Source organism: Poromitra crassiceps (genome assembly GCF_964638095.1).
Source record: "Poromitra crassiceps genome assembly, chromosome: 7".
Taxonomy (NCBI): Eukaryota; Metazoa; Chordata; class Actinopteri; order Beryciformes; family Melamphaidae; genus Poromitra; species Poromitra crassiceps.
Window position 1 is genome coordinate 50,144,131 of NC_139628.1, and position 20,000 is coordinate 50,164,130.

A 20,000-nucleotide genomic window follows, 5' to 3' on the forward strand; every position below is an offset into this window, starting at 1 on the left:
GCCCACACATGAAGCAGACATACCGCTCTTGTGACAAGCTCCAAAGTGGTGAAATGTCCGTGATGACGGGGTCGCGCTTATACCGGAAAACAACTTTCACACATGAAGGCATTACACCGCTTTCTGGTCATTTCCCGGTATAAAGCGCATGTGTGAAAACGGCTTTTGTGTTGTGTTTCAGGTAGAGAAGGCTTCGTTCAGAGTTATGAACTCGTCACTCAGATTGAAGGTTAGTGATCTTTAACCTCACAAGGGCATTTCCCAGTCACATGATTTACTGATACTACAACCTGATTGGGTAACTCACTCTCTCTCTCTCTCTCTCTCTCTCTCTCTCTCTCTCTCTCTCTTACTCTCTCTCTCTCTGTAGTGGACTACGCTCGTCCCATCATCATCTTGGGGCCAACCAAAGACAGAGTGAACGACGATCTGCTTTCTGAGTTTCCAGACAAGTTTGGCTCCTGCGTCCCTCGTAAGTCCCTCCCCTCATCCAACATGGCCGCCCACCTCATGCAGGACGGGGGAGTCGAGCGCACGTTCTGGATGAACCCTGTCTGGTCAGGAGGATGAATGATGGATGACTAAATGTTTGTTTAGCCGGGTAGTCAGCATTTTAGTCATTCCAAACACACTCCTTGCTAGCAGAGCTCGCAAAGGTAGTGAGCACACTCACCAATAAGAATAAATATTCAGGTGCACGGCACAAAAGTAACAGTTAAAACGACAAGGAATGCCAGCACGCAGTGAATGTCCTTTGAAGGTTTTATTCCGTCATCGAGACCTTACACAACGAACGTGCTGGCGTTCCTTGTTGTTTTAAACATTTTAGTCATGTCAAAATTCTGGAGTGCCATGGGTCTGTAGCTGGCCAGGTCTGCTTCCTCTTTCCCCTTTTTTTAAAATGAGGGAGATGTTAGCTTCATACAGTGTTCTAGGCAAGACTTTGTCCTTCTTAGAGCTAGATGTCATTCTGAGGAGGAGTGGGGCGAGAATGTCGGAGAATTTCTTGTAAAACTCGGCACCGAACCCATCCGGCCCGGCTCCTTTGCCTGATGGGAATGATTTAATGGCAGAAGTTAACTCTTCCAATGTGAAATCAGAGTCTAAAATCCTCTCTGACAGCGTCACCAAGTCTGGGTGTTTCAAGAGGGTCAAAAAAGTTGTTCAAATCAGATTGAGCGGCACCACATTTTGACGAGTAGAGTTCACTGTAAAACTCCCTGAAATGGTCATTTATCTCTTTGGGGTTAGTCAGCATGGTGCCCCTCTTCGATGTGATGGAGAGGATTGACCCTGGAGGAGGCCTGGGCGCCCCTAAGCTGCCGCACCAGGAGCCGCTCGGGTTTGTTCAGACCTGGTTTTAACATGCGTCTTGAGTGATCAGCTCTAAGTACTTCTCTGTTATGTCTCTCCTCCCTCTCTCTCTCTCTCTCTCTCTCTGTGTCTGTCTGTCTGTCTCTGCCTCTTTCGGTCTCTTTCTCTCTGTCTCTGTTTCTCTCCACCTCTCTGTCTTTCTGTCTCTCTCTCTCCCTCTCTCTCCCTGTGTCTCCAGATACAACTCGTCCTCAGAGGGAGTATGAGGTCGATGGGCGGGACTACCACTTTGTGTCGTCACGGGAACAGATGGAGAGGGACATCCAATCACATTGCTTCATCGAGGCGGGCCAGTACAACAGCCACCTGTACGGAACCTCCGTCCAGAGTGTGAGACAGGTGGCAGAGCAGGTGAGACAGGCTCCTGTACGGAACCTCCGTCCAGAGTGTGAGACGGGTGGCAGAGCAGGTGAGATAGTTACTCCCTGGCGCCACAACGGTGGAATAAACTTCCCCCTTCGGTCAGAACGGCCGAATCGCTACCTATTTTTCATCATAGACTAAAAACTCACCTGTTCAGGCTACACCTGGGCCCTTCTGGAACCGACACCGTTTATATATAAAAATAAAAAAAACTACCAATGTACTTGTTACTTCTCAGACTAGTTACTAATGTTACACACTGCTTGTTCCGCCCCTGACTACTTTTTACAAAATGCTATTCTAGATATCTGACTGTCATTGATTGTGTTGCCTGTTTGTTTTTCTGTGCTCTTGACGAGGTGTGATATTGTAAGTCGCTTTGGATAAAGGCGTCTGCTAAATGACATAATGTAATCTATGTAATGTAATGTTAGCAGGGCATGCGAAATGGGTGTGGTTTCGGGTCTTGCCTGGAAAGGATGTGGGATCCATAATAACATGTTACTGGCTCACTAACATCCTGTGTGTGTGTGTGTGTGTGTGTGTGTGTGTGTGTGTGTGTGTGTGTGTGTGTGTGTGTGCGTGTGCGTGTGCCTGCGTGTGTGTGTGTGTGTGCGTGTGTGTGTGTGTGTAGCAGGGTAAACACTGTATCCTGGACGTATCGGCTAACGCGGTGCGGAGGCTGCAGGCCGCCCAGCTCCACCCCATTGCCATCTTCATCAGACCCAGGTCCCTGGAGAATATCCTGTAAGCCACCAGGGGGCGCTAACTAATGAAAAATGGGGTGGGGGAATTGCAAAAAAGGGGGGGGTGCTATTAGCATAAAGTGGACATGTATGTAAAGGGGAGACTCATGGGTAGCCATAGTAGAACCCACTCATTTACATATCTTGAGGTGAGAGGTCAAGGGACTCCTTTGAAAATGGCCATGCCAGCTTTTCCCTTGAAAAAATGTAGCCTAGGTTTTGAGTGGTATTTAGGCTTAGGGTTAGAGGGTTAGAGTTAGCCCCCTACCCGACATTCTTCAAGCAGATGAACAAGGATTTCTCAATGTAGAAAACATATAGAGACGGTAAGCACTGTCCATCTGCTTATATTACCGGGCGAGATTATACTGATATACAAAGCGGGTTGAAAATCGGAAAACCCTTCCTTTAACGTGCAGAATGTCTTCATACCAACTGAAAACTGTGTGTGTGTGTGTGTGTGTGTGTGTGTGTGTGTGTGTGTGTGTGTGTGTGTGTGCGTGTGCGTGCATGCAGGGATCTAAATAAGCGTCTCTCCGAGGACCAGGCCAGGAAAGCTCTGGAACGAGCCGTCAAGCTGGAGCAGGACTTCATCGAATGTTTCACAGGTTAGACCTGCCTCCTGTCAATCAAAATGTTAGACCCCGACCATGGTATAAGTGGGATTTTGAGGCACTAAACATGAAAAAAAATTAATCAACTGTGTGTGTGTGTGTGCGTGATGTGTGTGTGTGTGTGTGTGTGTGTGTGTGTGTGCGTGTGCGTGTGTGCGTGTGTGTGTGTGCGTGTGCGTGCGTGCGTGCGTGATGTGCGTGTGTGAGCAGCCATCGTGCAGGGCGACAGCTTCGAGGAGGTGTACCACCTGGTCAAAACCGTCATCGAGGAGCAGAGCGGGCCATACATCTGGGTCCCCGCCCACGAGAGGCTCTGATTGGTCCGTTCATCTTGGTGCCCACCCACGAGAGACTCTGATTGGCCGAGACGCGACGACGCAAAAAAAACCCAACTTTTTACTACGGGAGGCTGTCGTCACGGCAACCCAGAGGAATATATTTTTAAGGAGAGGATGGACAGGAAAAAGCTCATCTGTCTGTCTCGGTGTCTCGCTACCTCCCTCTCTCTCCTTTTTCATCTGTCAGAGGGAAGGAGGGAGAGATACCTAAACACAGTCATATCAGTTAGAGAGAGAGAGAGAGACTGTCATCAGCATCTATAGTAAATCTCTCTCTCTCTCTCCTCTCTCTCTCTCTCTCGCTCTCTCTCTCGCTAGCCATTCCTAAACATGAACTTTGGACTACGCCCGTTCAATCAGGTCCGGGTATTCCCCGCAGTTACCCTTCCAAGAACAAGAGGCATCGTTGCTTCCACACATGAGGAAAATCTCTGGTGTAGAGAGTAGAGAGTCGGCGGGCAGGCTGGTGCATGACGTAGTGTGCTGTGAGACATAACATTGTTCAATGTAGACTACATCAGAGATATAGAAAGCAATTCTCCAATTCCATGAAGAAAAAACGTAACGCTTTATTCTGGTGATAGGTCCACATATCCGACGACCCTCACGTCTGAAAAGGCCCTATTTTGAAGGCGGAGTGGTGTGCGAAGTCATGTCTGGATGTATTCAGGAGTTCACTACATGTTTAGAAATGGCTTCTCTCTCCTCTACAATTACTGTAGCTGGTATCTGTATAATGAAACTCTACACACACACACACACACACACACACAGCACACACACACGTGTGTGCGTGCATGTGTGTGTGTGCGTGGTAGAGAGCCGTAGAGGCAAACAGAGAGACACAGAGAGCGGAGTCTAAAGGGCTTTTCACACTGCATTTGTGGGCCTATCTTAGCCCAGGGCTAACTTAGCCCCTTTTCACACATTTGTTAACCTGGTTTAACCTACAAACCCAGGGCTATACGATTCCTCACTGCAGTTCTACTAGCCCTGGGTTAGTGGCCATTGGAACATGTGACAAATGTTTACAATTTGAGTAGGGGCAGTGTGGATAATATGTGCAAACAAAGTGTGAATCCATACAAAACGGCCTAATGTAGACATGGCCTAAGAAAATCACTTAGCCTTGTGTAGTGTAGTGTGAAAAGCTCTTAAAGGAGAATTCCGGTCTTTTACAACCTGGACCTTATTTCCAGCTTTAATTCTGATGTTTAACTCACCCTGATAAGTTCTGTTTCATATCCATGCACTAAAACATTAATATGCTTTGAGCTGCCACCTGGAAACGAGGAATACGGGGCATGTGTAATGCGTGTATTTACGTCCTGTAAATAGCTTATTTTTTGACACGCAGCAGCTCATTATTATATCATAGAGATGAGGAAATGAACAATGTATTTACCTTGGTGCAGCATGTTTAGCCTGCTCTGTTTGCTGTCTATCACATTGGTAGATAGCAGCTCCCGTTCTCTCCGCTCCTCAGTTTGCAATCCATATGACGTTATTCCAGCTCAAATAAATATGGGCGGCCGGATTTCTATATTATTGAAATCAGATAAATATCCAGCCATCCTATGTGTGTTTAGCCCTTAGCCTGCCATGGACGTGTCATGGCGGCTTGATGGATAGCTCTGAGCTCTCAACTGAGTCTGTCAGCCCCCGGATGGAAAAGCGAGCATTGGATGGCTGGCAGAGGTCAATAGAGAGCCCCAGGGATGACGTATTTTTGTAGTCGGAACGCGGAAGTCGCGGACTTCTGGGTTCTTCACTGTTTCTGCCTATGGGATTTTTGAATGGGTTTTTGGTGCGATGCTTCAAATAAGGTCTGTGGGCAACACGAGCTTAATCAAACGCGAACCAGTGTTCAGCGGGATAATCGTCACACATGAGGACCACTTTCATGAGTTTTGAAGCGTAAATGCTAGCTCTAGAAGTAAAAAGCTCGAGCTAAGCTAATCCAGAACTACACACAGTGTCGCATAGGCTTCCACGTCACGTCACCACTCAACCTGGAGTGTTGATGTGTGCCCTGCTGTGCACTGATTACCCCGGGCTGAACCAGGTGAGGGAAAGAGAATTTCCGTGTTCGTCCTTTGAAGTGATGATGTTATTGACATATAATATCCCCGTCGACTCAACAGTGTAGTCTCATTTAGCTGTTTGCTAGCTAGCCGCCCTTTTAACGGCACGTAAAAGCTTAAAAACTCATAAAAGTGGTCCTCATGTGTGAAGATTATCCCGCTGAACACTGGTTCGTGTTTGATTAAGCTTGCGTTGCCCAGAGACCTTATTTGAAGCATCGCGCCAAAAACCCATTCAAAAATCCCATAGGCGAAAACAGTGAAGAACCCGGAAGTGTTAGCATTGATGTTTTCCGGACTCATTCCTGGGGCTCTCTATTCAGCCGGTCACATTCATGTCACATATGATAAGGATATGAGCCGCTGCATTTCAGAAAATAAGTTCTTTAATTTACAGGACGTAAATACATGCATTACCCATATTCCTCATTTCCAGGTTGCAATTCAAAGCATATTAACGTTTTAGTGCATGGATATCAAACAAAACTTATCAGGGTGAGTTCAAAATCATAACTAAAGCTGGAAATAAGGTCCAGGTTGTCTCCTTTAATTGTCTCCCATCAGACCAAACTAATCAATATAAATAGGCTCAGACTGATACTGGCTGACCGGTTGGTTGGTTGGTTGGTTGGTTGGTTGGTTGGTTGGTTGATTATCAGTTGATTTATTAATCCTGTATTATGAATCAGAGAAGACTGTAGAGTTGGTGTTGAAATATTGAATATTATCCAATTTATTTATCTATTTATTGATTTATGTGACGTGAAGATGGTGTGCATCCCAGGTGTGTGCGTGAGTGTGTGTGCGTGCACGCGCACGTGTGTGGGCGTGCGCGTGTGTGTGTGTGTGTTTGTGTGGGCGTGTGCATGTGTAGTGTACATAGAGACTTGTGTGACTGTATATTAACTTGATGGGGCTTCTAACACAGTCTATTCAGGGCAAAAATATCGTACAACCACTGGACTACAAAACCCACAATCCCTTTCTGCTGGACTACAATACCCACAATCCCTTTTTGCTGGACTAGAAAGACAATTGACTACACTACCCACGATTCCCTGCTTCAGCTCTGGATTGCACTCCTTAACCCTCTGGAGCAGAATACATGGATGTAAGGGATGTGAGTGACCTCATTATGCAGCAGTGGGGCAGAAGCAAACAAACACTGGACAGCTGGGTAAACAAACAACATGGCCGCCGGACCTAGTCAACTCAAAGACAGCCCACAATCCCTAGCTGCCAGCAGGGATGCCAGCTGTTGGTTTGTCGGTTCACTGCCATGCCCGCTCCGGTTTCTGATCAGCTGCCATGTTTCCTCTCCTCCTGCCCAGGCCACGCCCACCAGGCTAGGCTTGTTTGACTGCGGCCGCGCCTTGAAAGCAGATGAGAGCAGCCGAGTGCAGTCAGGCGAGGCATCGACAAGCCGAACACCCAGAGCCGGTGGCAGAGACAAGTTTGTAGGTGGGCATTAAATCTGACACCCCCCCGACCCCCCCACCCCACCCCGTGCCTCTACCTGTCACTCTCTCACACACATCCACTGGACATCAAAATGTTGAACTAACACTGTACACCATGAAATGCATGGAAAATAATAATCAATGCCATCCAAATTATTGTTATTTAGTAAAAAGGCTCGTATATCATAGGCCAGGCAAGTGCACAGGCTGACAGCACTGGCTGTCGGCTGAGACACTAGTAATGTTACACCCGTAAACTGGCTTAGGAGCCTATTAACAAGCCAAACAATGTACTGTAATATTGTTTGTTTCAGTAGTTTGGTGGTGATCTCTGGCCAGCCAAATGGTTCTCAAGTCTCTCCCTGATCCAGTCCCTGATTGAGTCCACAACAGTATGTTAGCTTAGCTAGTCAGTCGCACTGGTGGAAATTGTGTTTTTTTTAAATAGCAGAAATGTGTTCATTTTACCGCACATGTGTACCAACAACCGCTTCCTGTTAACAGACAACAAACGCCTCCCCCACTACTCCCCCACTCCCAGACATGCTGTCTGTCTGTATCTGCCATTATGACAGACGTTCTTCTCAGAGCGACTCAGCTGACGACGACATGTTCACTGACCCTGGGAAATCTCAGCACTGCAACCAACCAGTCTGTTTTTTGTTTGTTTGTTTTTTTGGGGGGGGGGTTGTTTGTTTGTTTGGGGGGAGCGAGGGGGCCCATAAAAGTCTATATGGACTGGCATTGCCACCCATGCTGCCGGCGGGGTCATCCCTATGTTCCCCGGGTCCTATGTTCCCCGGGTCCTATGTTCCCCGTTTTTGTGGGACCGGCAAATAGGGTCCTATGTTCCCCGCTATGTTCCCTGGTCCGATGTGTCTCCCGAAATGCCAAAAACAGGGAGGTTAGGTTTAGGCATGGGGGGTGGGAGAGGTTAGGGTTAGGGTCTGGGGGAGGTTAGCATAGAACCCTCTTAGTGAAAAACGGGGAATATAGAACCCGGGGAACATAGACATGATCCCCTGCCGGCTATGCGAACACTCCCGGCTGCACACTCACTGCTCTTTTCTTCTTTTCTGCTCTTTTCTTTGTTTACCGCCAGTTGGTGAACAAATTAAAATGTGCATTAGCGCCACCCACAGTCACTGCTCAAACGACCCGGACTTTCACGTTAGTTAGCTGTAATTTTTAATTTAATGTAGGCATTACAGGTGGTGTTTATGGAAAATATGGAGTGACAGCTTGGAATAGATATAAAATTAAAGTTTCGACGTGTCACTGTTGGTGTGTGATACACCTGTGTTGAAACAATGAGCGCTCAGCTCAATGCGTTTCTCGTCTTCCTCTGAGCTGTGCAGTCCGGCGCAGTTGGTGGAGAGCAGCTGCAGCGCCTCGCTCCAAATCTGCACCTGTCTCGCTCTCTCAGAGTCCCATGGCTCGCGCAGTCGGAACAAGTTGGACAAATTTTCTAAATGGTAAATAGCCTGCATTTATATACGGACAGCTACCACGCAGGTTGATGGCGCAGCCATCGGCAGCAATTTGGCGTTCAGTATCTTGCCCAAGGACACTTCGACATGCGGACTGGATGAGGCAGGGATCGAACCACCATTTATCCAAAGCGATTCGTGGACCCACTTTACCTCCTGAGCCACAGCTGTCCCATTTACCATTTACAACTTCTCTAACCATCGTACAAGGAGCCAAGCAAGTCGGTGTACTAGCTCTGCGGCTCGGCCACAGGACTGCACTACCCACAATGCATTGGGAGGGAAAAGTCCTACACTTCCTGGTTGCTCCCAGAGTCATTCAATGGCTGCATTCCGATCTGCTAGTAGTTTCCCTTCAAAGTGGACTGCACAGGGTATTCAGCCATGTTAGGTAATATGGCTGAATACCCTGTGCAGTCCACTTAGAAGGTAACTACTAGCTGATTGGAACGCAGCCATTGAAGAGAGAGTCGCACCAACGGAAGTCCAAAATGCTTGATCATCACGTGACTCGCGTATCTATGAGCTCCATTCTAGCTAGTTCCAAGGATAGTTCCAGGAAGTACGTGGTGGGCCGTTTGAATGCATAAAATAATGCAAATATCCAATTTCATTCTTTAAACGACTTGCCCTTTCAAAGTACATCACAAACGGTCCATTCTGCTGCAACTCAACAGCGCTTAATCCAGAACCTTACCTCCGGGAACTGTTGCAAGGTAAAACAAAAACTGCTCCATTGCAGTGAATGGAGATGATGCAACTCTTACTATCTCAATGCTCTGGTTGCGAGGAGGCCAGATTGTGGGTTGTCCTCTGTTAGCTGACATGGCCGACATTGAAACCAGTTTCACCAGCAAGAAGTTCCTGATGGGTCCAGTGGAGTTTAGAACTGTATTAGTCATGTTACTATTAAACATCACACAAACACACATGTGCGCGCACACAGACACACACACGCGCACACACACACACACACACACACACACACACACACACACACACACATTGATTAGTAGTCTTTTGTTTTTGGGTCTGCACTAGCAGAAGGCCTCTTTATTCGACGTATATCATATTTAATTATCTATATTATTTATTAGCCTACGCCATTATACACATTACACATTACACACACACACGCGCACATGTATTGAGGCAGACTGACCAGCGGAGCGAGTTATTTATTGAAATAAATTAATTATTGAAATAAAATCCTTATAAAATGGAAAAGAGTCTTTTCTGTCTGTCTGCACTCAAAGAAATATGTGAGCATTATTTTTTAAGATTTATGTATTTTGATTGCGTCACAAATTCCCATGCATTTGGATTACATAGATTTTATATAAACAAACTAATAAACTTCGTGTGATGCATGCATATTGTGACAATGTTTTGGATCCTAATTTCAGAATTGCAAAATTTAACAGAATTTCACTGAAATCATCATAGAACAGAGTTCAGAAGCCCAGAGTTCCATTAAAAGATTGATGGTAAAAGGTGGTAAAAGCTTGGTTGTGTCCAGTTCCATCAGGATTTTCTGGAACTTCAAATGTGCACTTGAGGTCCTTTAACCTTGCAAGAGCTGGATCCTCTCACGAGATCTCTTGACGAGATTTTGCGCCAGAATCTCATCTTGATATCACGCTGCGCATTAGCTGAGTGGCTGAGACCGCCGACTCTGCTCCGGTCGAACCAATCAGCGGCAGCTACGGGCGGGCTTTGTGCTGGTGTGTGACGCGGCGCCATCGACAAGCGTCCGCCTGTTTATTCCATTCACCTAGCTGATGCTGATAGTTTTAGCTCTATTATGGCACTTTATGAACTTTTAAAATTTGTAGTAGACGAATAACAATGTAGATTCCCGTTATGAGGTCATGACCTCTGTCTGGTTACAGTTCTTCCTACTGTACTTCCTGTTTTGCCCCATCATTGCGGTGTCAAAATAAAAGCGAACGATATCAATACAAAACATTTTTCAACAATAACCTAGTGTCTCTTAGCATATAAAATATTCAGGGTGGAACCTAGTCTGACTCACTGGAAGCAGGCTGCAGGGATAAGCTCTGCTATTTCAGTCAGAGTGCTCCCTGCGTGGAGCTCTCAAATGCCTCCACCGCTGTCAAACAACAACGCTAGCTAGCAAGATAGCAACCTATACTCTGAAAATAGGAAGTAAGATTTGGATTGTGCAATAACGGAGGCCTGCTTGATCCTTTCGGTGGATGGTTGCAAAGATAACAGAGCCTTTTTTCCCGCTATACCAGAATGAGAGTAAGAGGAGCCAGACTCTCACCTGAAACAGAGATAGTCTGGCAAGCAAGACTAGGTGGAACACACACATAACCAAAGCAGTCAGTTCATTCTTTAGTCAAACATTTTTTATTTATTAGACTCTATTCTATCTTGATCATCATCATCATCAGTTGGTAGGTAACAGTGAAGCTTTTGATCCCAAAAAGCAAACGGCATATAAAGTATAGCCAAAACACGACGTGCCGCTACTTCCTGGTTACAGTGTACTGGTTACTTCCCGGTGTCGCTGGTCTCTGGTTTCACCCGCTCTCGCCACCAGTGACCGGGCCTCTCGGCGGTTAAGGTTAGGCAACTAAATCAATTTGGTTAAGGTTAGCCAACGAAAACCAGGGTTTCCAAACATGTTCATCGATAACATTTCTAAACTTTTCCAGGACTTTTCAAGGATCCAAACTAGAATTTCCATGTAATGTGAGTAAATCAATACCAGACATTATTACTACACTCGACAAATAGGACGCACCTCTTTATATTTGATTTACCTCAGCAGCTACAGAAAATAAATCTGCCATTAAGTTACATTACATGGAAGGTTATCCACAGAAAATAAGTAAAGCAATTAACTTAAATTAAATACAACACAATTCCATGACTTTTCCAAAGTTTCAACGATTTTACTAATTCCATTACTTTTCCAAGCCTGGAAAACAAGATTTTGAAACAGACTTTTCCAGGTTTTCCATGACCGTGGGAACAATGTAAAACAACTTGGTTAAGGTTATGGTTATGGTTTGGGTCGGTGTTCAAAATGGAACACCTCGGAAGGCGAACCAGCGCTCTCGCGGCGGCAAAGTTGAAAGAGGAGGACGCTACCGCAGCTCCGCCCACCCCATCACATCCCACCCCCTCCTCATAGCTTTTTTCAGCCTATGTAAATATAGACAGTTTTAACTTGACAACATAAACACTCTAAATTGCCCCTAGCTTACTTCCTGTTCAGTGTTTGCTAATACAATAGCTGAGAGGAAATAAGCTAGGTTTCAAATGAAGCAATAAGCCCCGAGAGGCCATGTGCGGCGTGCCTCAAATACCTCTTAAGGTGCGTTCACACCGAGATATTTATTTTTCGCTCTGTCGCTCAAGTCAACCCTTTGGAATCGCTCTGTCGCTCTGTTTAAATCGCTCATCAACAGGCACACGAAATGACGGACATGTGGGGGATATAACGTTACGCAATGTCATGCTGTTTGTCCACTACGAGCCACCGTCATTGTTTACAAGCTAAGCCTATCAGCGTGCTCCTAATGCGAGCTGCATACCGGTAGTACAGACTTCACTTCATGTCAGCTGTCAGCCTGTCAATGCGGTTTGTTGCCACACAATAAACCAGCGGTTTGTTCCAAGCCAGAGTGATCCTTGACTCGCTCTCACACGGCAGCCAATCAGCATTGAACAGCGAGCGACTGATGCCAGCGTATTTTCGCTCGAGTTGGAATATTTCATCTTGAGCGACGAGCGTATTTTCTCCCTATCGCTCTGTCTCTGCCGCTCGGACGCCCAGCGATTATTCTCCCAGGCGAATATACGCTCAATCGCTCGTTTGCATTGACTTTGTATGTAAACTCGACGCCAGCGACAAACTTTAATAGGTCGGTGTGAACGCACCTTTAGCCGTTGTAAAATCACTGTAAAAATGGTTGCTACATATGGACGGTTTTAACTTGACAACATTAACATTCTAAATGGCCCCTAGCTTACTTCCTGTTGCAGTGTTTGCTAAATCAACAGCTGACAGGAAATAAGCTAAGTTTCAAACTGTTCCTGTACCAACACAATTCCGTAAATAATGGTATATAACACTGTGCCTTGCGGATACAAAGGCGTGGGTGAGTTTCTCGGCATCTGGCAGGCTGAGTGTGGGACGAAGTTTGGAGATGTTCTTGAGGTGGTAGAAGGTCTTGCATAGGTGTTTGATGTTTGGCGTCAAAGGACAGGGGAGGGTCGAACCTGACGCCCAGGTTGGTGACTGATGGGGAGAGGGGATTGTCTTGTCCAGAACAGGTGATGGAGGTTATGGCAGATGACTGGACGTGGTGTGGAGCGTCAACTCATGCTTTTGACACACGACACGCGATTTTGGGCTGTCCCGGGCGAAAGATGACTAACATGAAAGAAACGTGGAGATATCTTTGGTCGTGACTAGATAAAAATGCTCATCACGCAGTGAGAGAGGTTCAAAGATGGACGTTGTCAGTCTTGGGACTAAGGATGAATTCTGACAGTGTCAGAAATGTATGGTGACGGGCCGGCTACGACGACGTCTGATAGAAATGATGCATGATTATATCATATATTTATGCTGATATAATTTATATCAGTACAGACGCTAAAGGCTAGTAAATGGCTAATAAATAGTTGACGTTACCTCAAGCTCTCTCGCCAAATTGGCATCTCCATGTTGGCCTCTGTTCCCTAGCCACGTCCAGGTAACGTTCCCTAGCCGCGTCCAGGTAACGTTCCCTAGCCACGTCCAGGTAACGTTCCCTAGCCACGTCCAGGTAACATTCCCTAGCACGTCCAGGTAACGTTCCCTAGCCGCGTCCAGGTAGCGTTCCCTAGCCATGTCCAGGTAACGTCCAGGTAACGTTCCCTAGCCATGTCCAGGTAACGTTCCCTAGCCATGTCCAGGTAACGTCCAGGTAACGTTCCCTAGCCACGTCCAGGTAACGTCCAGGTAACGTTCCCTAGCCACGTCCAGGTAAACATTCTCCTCCTCCTCCTCTTCTTTGGATGTTTTTCCAGACATCCACTTTGCAGGGGCACCATTCTTGTTGATCTTCCACTATAGTGGTGTAGATGAATGACGCACGCTAGTTGGGCGCGTACAGTCTACACACACCAAAACCTGATGTCATACCAAAGTTTATTAGACTCAAGTCGCACAGTATGGGCTGCAATAAACTTATAAGATTGCTAAAATCTTACAGTCTTTACACGGCTTAAAATAGCCTCCGTTTTGGAGCTGTTGGAGCTCCAGAAGTCTCTCAGCTGTGTGTGAGTGCTCTCAGGATGAGGTTCTCTCTCTCCAGCATGTGGTTCCTCTCCGTCAGCTCTCTGATCTGTTCTCTGAGGAACTCCACCTCCTCTCTGACCGCCAGCATCAAGTGACTCTTCACCAGGTCCTACACACACGCGCACACACACACACACACACACACACACACACACACACACACACACACACACACACACACACACACACACACACACACACACACGTCAAGTTTATTTGCATAGAGTGCTAAAGTCACAGGTTCTTCTGCATCCGCACCAAGCGCACTCCCCCAGTTTGAAGTCGATTGGATGAATGGTTCTCGAGATAAACTGCTTTTTGTGTTGCCACATAGGTGACGCTATGCTGGATTGCATGAAATTCGGCACTGCACCCTGTCGGGTTCCCAGCAGCACACCCCCCAAGTTTGAAGTCGATCGGACGAACGGTCCGTGAGATAAACCACTTTTACTGTTGCCAGTAGGTGGCGCTATAGCAATTTGCATGAAATTCCGTCAGGTCCCCCTAAGCGCACTTCCCGAGTTTGAAGTTGATTCGATGAATCCGACGAACGAATTCGTGCAATTCAGACACTGAAAGAAAATCACAACCTAACCGTGAGTCCTTGTGAGTCCCGAGTGGTAGTGAGTAGTGAGTGAGTTGGTTAAACTCACTCCCCCAGTATAAAGGCACGTTAATCAAACACAACGCCGTTACACTTAGAACATGAGAACCACAAGAGAACCCGGTCTTACCATGGCTTGTTCTATCTTGTTGTCGATGGCGATCAGACTGTTACTGGAACCACTGGAAGACACAGAGAGAGACATGTGAGAGACAGACAGAGCAGACAGAAGTGAAAGAAGTGGACTTTTACAGTGCTGACTTTTACTCTTGTTTTGAATCCAGTTGATTTGTCAACATGAATTACCTTCTGAGGCAGATTATTTATAACCTGACGCTGCCAGATGGACGGTATAGCTCCACATAGAACCAAATGAAATGTGAGTTCACGTGACGGGCGGTTTACCAGGCTAGATTATTTATACTTGATATGTTCTATAATGTTCTAAATGTTCTAAAAGCTGAATCCTGGTTCTGTTTATTTTCTGAAGCAGGAATGTTAAAGCATAAAGCCGGTTCTCGAGTGGATACTCAGTAGAAGTGGAAGCCCCACCCCCTGTATCTGGTTGTCATGTTACCTGTGACAGAACAGCAGCAGTGCCATCAGGGCAGCCTCGGAGCCCTGCCCACTGGGAGGGGCTTTAACATGAACTGACCAATGAGAGTGAGTGGCGGCGGGCAGGCAGCCAATCAGAGGCTGTGACGGGAGTTGGGGCGGAGTTACCAGGTGAAGGGCATTATGGGACGTGGCTGGAGGTGGAGTTGAGAGGGTCGGCTGGGGGTGGGGTAGGGCCTGAGGGTGTGATTGGTTGTTAGTTTTAGGCTGGGCTTCAGTGAATGGCTGAGGCTGACTCGGGGGTGGGGCTAAGGTCAGTGGCTTCCTGCTCTGGGGCCAGGACTCCCTGACCCCTCCGTGACCTTTGACCTTTCTACGAGCCCGCAACAGCCCACTCTGCCTTCCCGTTTCTGGTTGCTTAGCAACAAGCTGCAGAGTCCTGAGAGGGAGGGGCGGGGTGAGGGGGGGCCGAGAGCGAGGAGCGGGGAGAGGAGGAAGGAGGGAAGGAGGTAAAGGAGGAGAGATGGAAGAAGGGACGGAAGGAGGTAGGGAAGGAGGGATGGAACGAGGTAAAGGAGGGACAGAATGAGATAAAGAAGGAGGTAAAGGAGTAGGGGCGGAAGGAGGTAAAGAAGGATGGGTGGAAGGAGTTAAAGGGAGGACAGAAGGATGTAAAGGAGGGGCGGTCGGAGGTAAGGAAGAAAGGACAGAAGGAGGGACAGAAGGAGGCCGTGAGGACGCCGGTTGCCGGCGCGTCTCGAATACAGAAATTATTTTCTTCACACCGCCGAACATTTTGACCAATTACATCCCACTTTCCAACACGATGGACCAATCAGAGCTCAGTTAGAGTCACAATCAGTTGTCCCTCATTAAGGTCCAGACTGTCAGCTGTGCCTCGTTAAAGTCCAGACTGTCTGCTGTCCCTCGTTAAGGTCCAGTCTGCTCTGCCTCCTTAAGGGCCAGACGATCTGCTGTGCTCGTTAAGATCCAGACTGTCTGCTGTGCCTTGTTAAGATCCAGACTGTCTGCTGTGCCTTGTTAAGATCCAGACTGTCTGCTGTGCCTTGTTAAGATCCAGACTGTCTGCTGTGCCTTGTTAAGATCCAGACAGTCTGCTGTGCCTCGTTAAGGTCCAGACTGTGTGCTGTGCCTCGTTAAGGTCCAGACTGTGTGCTGTGCCTTGTTAAGGTCCAGACTGTCTGCTGTGCCTCGTTAAGATCCAGACTGTCTGCTGTGCCTTGTTAAGATCCAGACTGTCTGCTGTGCCTTGTTAAGATCCAGACTGTCTGCTGTGCCTTGTTAAGGTCCAGACTGTGTGCTGTGCCTTGTTAAGGTCCAGACTACTGTATGTGCTGTGCCCAGTTAAGGTCCAGACTGTCTGCTGTCCCTCATTAAGATCGTGACTGTCTTTTGTCCCTTGTTCAGATCCAGACTGTCTTTTGTCCCTCGTTAAGGTCCAAACCTTCTCTGTCTAGACACACATTCTAGACCCAGTTGACTGACAGATAGAAGATGTTTTCCTCCAATCTGAAGCAGCTGTTTGGCATCCTGATTGCAGTATTGCGAGTTCCAGACCAAACCTCTCCCTCTCTCCTTTAACCAGGCGAGAGACATCAGGTTAACCCTCTCTCTCTCCCACACGCACTCTGTCTATGCTCTCTGATTGGTTCGAACCGACAGTGTCTCATTCCAACTCCCGCCCACTCACTCTCTCAGCCAATAGAATCACTGCAGTGGAATTCTCTTCCTGCCCACTCCCTGAATGTTTGTGTGCGTGTGTACAGTACGTCTGTTAATGTTTGTGTTAATATGTGTATTAATGTGTGCGTATCTGTCTGTTAATGTGTGTGTTCGTTACTGTGTGTGTGTGTGTGTGTGTGTGTGTGTGTGTGTGTCTTGGCATTTAATCCTCCTGTCAATATTTATATGATACATGATAATGATGATTTAACACACAGGGGCATGCGCGCACATGCACGCACACACACACACACACACACACACACACACACACACACGCGCGCGCACACACACACACACACACACACACACACACACACACACACACACACACACACACGCACACACACACACACACATTGATGCCCCCTCACACACACACACACACACACACACACACACACACACACACACACACACACACACACACACACACACACACACACACACACACACACACACACACACACACACCATGTTCCCAAACACAGAAAACCTTTCACGAGGACCTTTCACACACACACACACACACACACACACACACACACACACACACACACACACACACACACAGACACGCACATGTGTGTGTATACACAAGCACACGCACGCACGCGCGCGCTCATGTGTGCACGCACACACACACACACACACACACACACACACACACACACACACACACACACACACACACACACACACACACCTCAAGTTATAAGGTCTCTGAACTCAACCTGACACCATGATATGATATTCACACAGCTGGCCTAAATACCACAACAATACACACGCACTCTCTCTCTCTCTCTCCCCACAGTACAAGGTCAGCTGATAGTCCATCTAAAATAGACCTATGGTGTGTGTGTTAATGTGTGCGTGTGTGTGTGTGTGTGGTGTAGCCTACGTGTGTGTGTCTGCATGCGTAGGTGCATGTGTGTGGGGGTATGTGTGTGCGTGCGTGTGCTCATGTGTGTGTGCATGCATATGTGTGTGTGCATAATGTGTGTGTGCATGCATATGTGTGTGTGCATAATGTGTGCGTGCATGTGTGTGTGTGTGTGCGTGTGTACCTGGCGTCTCCTGGCAGGCTGAACATGGTTTGGTCCAGGCTGAAAGCTGCTGGGGTCTGAGTGTGGGGGGGGGAGCTGGGCTGAGAGCGAGAGAGCCTGAGAACAGACTGGAGAGAGAGAGACAGAGACAGAGAGAAAGACACACAGAGAGAGAGAGAGAGAGAGGGTTAAGGTTTAGACAGGGACACTTGTCTCGGATTTGTCTCCCCGTGCCCCCGGCGTCTCCGTGGTGTATTATTCATTTCCCCCTCTATCCTCTATCCTCTCTTCCAACTTGTAAACTGCAGATTCTTCCATTTCTTCTACACCTTCCCTCTCAACTTGTGTTGTTTTAGCATCTATTAGCTTAGCCTGATTACCTAGCCACAGCTAGTTAGCAGCTCTCACTCTATTAGCCGTGTCTTGTGGGTTTATTCTTAGCCAGGTAGCAACTGCTGACTACTTAGTTACAGCAAGTGTTGTGAAATAATTTAGGTGGCAACACTAGGTGTCTAACTTTTTTGGCTTAAAATTAGTCAGACTGTTTTTGTTTAATGGTCGAACTTGCATTAGACTAATCTATGAGCAAAATTAAGACTGGGCTAACACCACAGACCAGTCTAAAATATATTTGTGAAACCGGCCCCTGATCACAAATTGTTGTGATTGTCAAATTTGGCTTGCAAAATGTGTACTGTTGAACAGCTGAACAGGCTAGCTAGATGCTAACTAGAGGCTCTGGACACACTCATGAAACTAATCAGTGTCTATTAGTCTATTTGTGTGTGTTTGTGTGTGTTTGTTTGTGTGTGTGTGTGTATTAGTGTGTGTATATTAGTGTGTTTACCCGTCCTGCGGCGTCAACGTCCAATCGGAGAGGAGGAGGGATGTTCCGTGGCCGGGGAGAAGGCGGTGGAGGGGTGTTTTCTAAAGCTCGCCCTCCCATTGGCTGTTTGGAGTCCAGCAAGCGGATGCTGATTGACTCTTGGTGCATGGGGGAAGACAGCCCACTGTGCAGCGCGAGCTCTGCCCCTTTGCCTCTGATTGGCTGAGCCAGCGGGTGGGAGGTTCCCTGGGAGTGCACTTGAACGCCGGCACCGCTCGCCTCTCTGTCCCAATCAATCATCTCCAGGGACTCCAGGGAGAGGGCATGTCTCATGCTGTCCATCACCCGTCTAATCCCCGCACCTTCCTGCCGCTCCAGGAAGTCCGTGCAGGTCCATCGCCCGCGGCGGTATGGCTCACCGCGTCCACCAGCCAATCGCACCACTCGGAACCTGGAGGAGCCCGCCCCTTGGCCCTCATGGGCATGGTAGTGTCTCCTCGTCAGGGAGGGAGTGGTTGGCTGGGAGTGGGAGGATTTTCCCTGAGCGCTGCAGGAGGAGCGGAGTGCGCTCAGCACGCCGGGAGCCGATTGGCCGGTCGGCGTTTCGTTCAAGTCTGACGTCACACTGGTGATCTGGAAGCCACTCCTCTTTTTACCACCGCTCATCCTCAAGCTCCTGGATGTCCAGCTCCAGCTCTCTCTGGTGGAGGGGTTGGAGCTCAGCTCCCTCTGATGGAGGGGTTGGGGCTCAGCTCAGCTCCCTCTGATGGAGGGGTTGGAGCTCAGGTCAGCTCTCTCTGATGGAGGGGTTGGAGCTCAGGTCAGCTCTCTCTGATGGAGGGGTTGGAGCTCAGGTCAGCTCTCTCTGATGGAGGGGTTGGAGCTCAGCTCCCTCTGATGGAGGGGTTAGAGCTCAGTTCTCTCTGATGGAGGGGTTGGAGCTCAGGTCAGCTCTCTCTGATGGAGGGGTTGGAGCTCAGGTCAGCTCTCTCTGATGGAGGGGTTGGAGCTCAGCTCAGCTCCCTCTGATGGAGAGGTTGGAGGTCAGCTCCCTCTGATGGAGGTGTTGGAGCTCAGCTCCCTCTGATGGAGGTGTTGGAGCTCAGGTCAGCTCTCTCTGATGGAGCGGTTGGAGCTCAGGTCAGCTCTCTCTGATGGAGGGGTTGGAGCTCAGCTCTCTCTGATGGAGGGGTTGGAGCTCAGGTCAGCTCTCTCTGATGGAGGGGTTGGAGCTCAGCTCAGCGCCCTCTGATGGAGGGGTTGGAGCTCAGCTCCAGCTCTCTAAGGTGAGAGGGGCTGGTGCTCAGAGCTGAGGCCAGAGAAGCACAGCCTGACACACACACTACTGACTACGCACAGTGACTGAATACCTGTCTCTCTCTCTCTCTCTCTCTGCCTCTCTCTCACCCTACATCCTGTTCTCTCTCTCTG

At 48.0% G+C, this 20,000-nt stretch overlaps 2 protein-coding genes across 2 annotated transcripts in view; one reads left to right on the forward strand and one right to left on the reverse strand.

The window, feature by feature from the left end:
• The window catches only part of dlg4b (discs, large homolog 4b), a gene marked incomplete at its 3' end in the record, with an annotated part of 47,510 nt that extends 44,096 nt beyond the window's left edge, over window positions 1-3,414 (forward strand). The window contains exons 15-20 of the mRNA XM_083639812.1: window positions 182-229; window positions 371-472; window positions 1,553-1,725; window positions 2,375-2,484; window positions 3,000-3,091; window positions 3,308-3,414. Coding sequence (XP_083495938.1) covers window positions 182-229; window positions 371-472; window positions 1,553-1,725; window positions 2,375-2,484; window positions 3,000-3,091; window positions 3,308-3,414 — 632 coding nt within the window. The remainder of the gene's footprint in view (window positions 1-181; window positions 230-370; window positions 473-1,552; window positions 1,726-2,374; window positions 2,485-2,999; window positions 3,092-3,307) is intronic.
• A 10,291-nt stretch (window positions 3,415-13,705) lies between these two features.
• tsc22d4 (TSC22 domain family member 4) lies at window positions 13,706-19,235 on the reverse strand (the record flags this gene model as incomplete). Its single annotated transcript, XM_083640888.1, has 4 exons — window positions 13,706-13,901; window positions 14,527-14,578; window positions 17,765-17,871; window positions 18,591-19,235. 4 exons carry the CDS (start codon window positions 19,233-19,235, stop codon window positions 13,764-13,766), a joined length of 942 nt encoding a protein of 313 aa, XP_083497014.1. The 3' UTR covers window positions 13,706-13,763.
• Window positions 19,236-20,000: the final 765 nt, after the last annotated feature.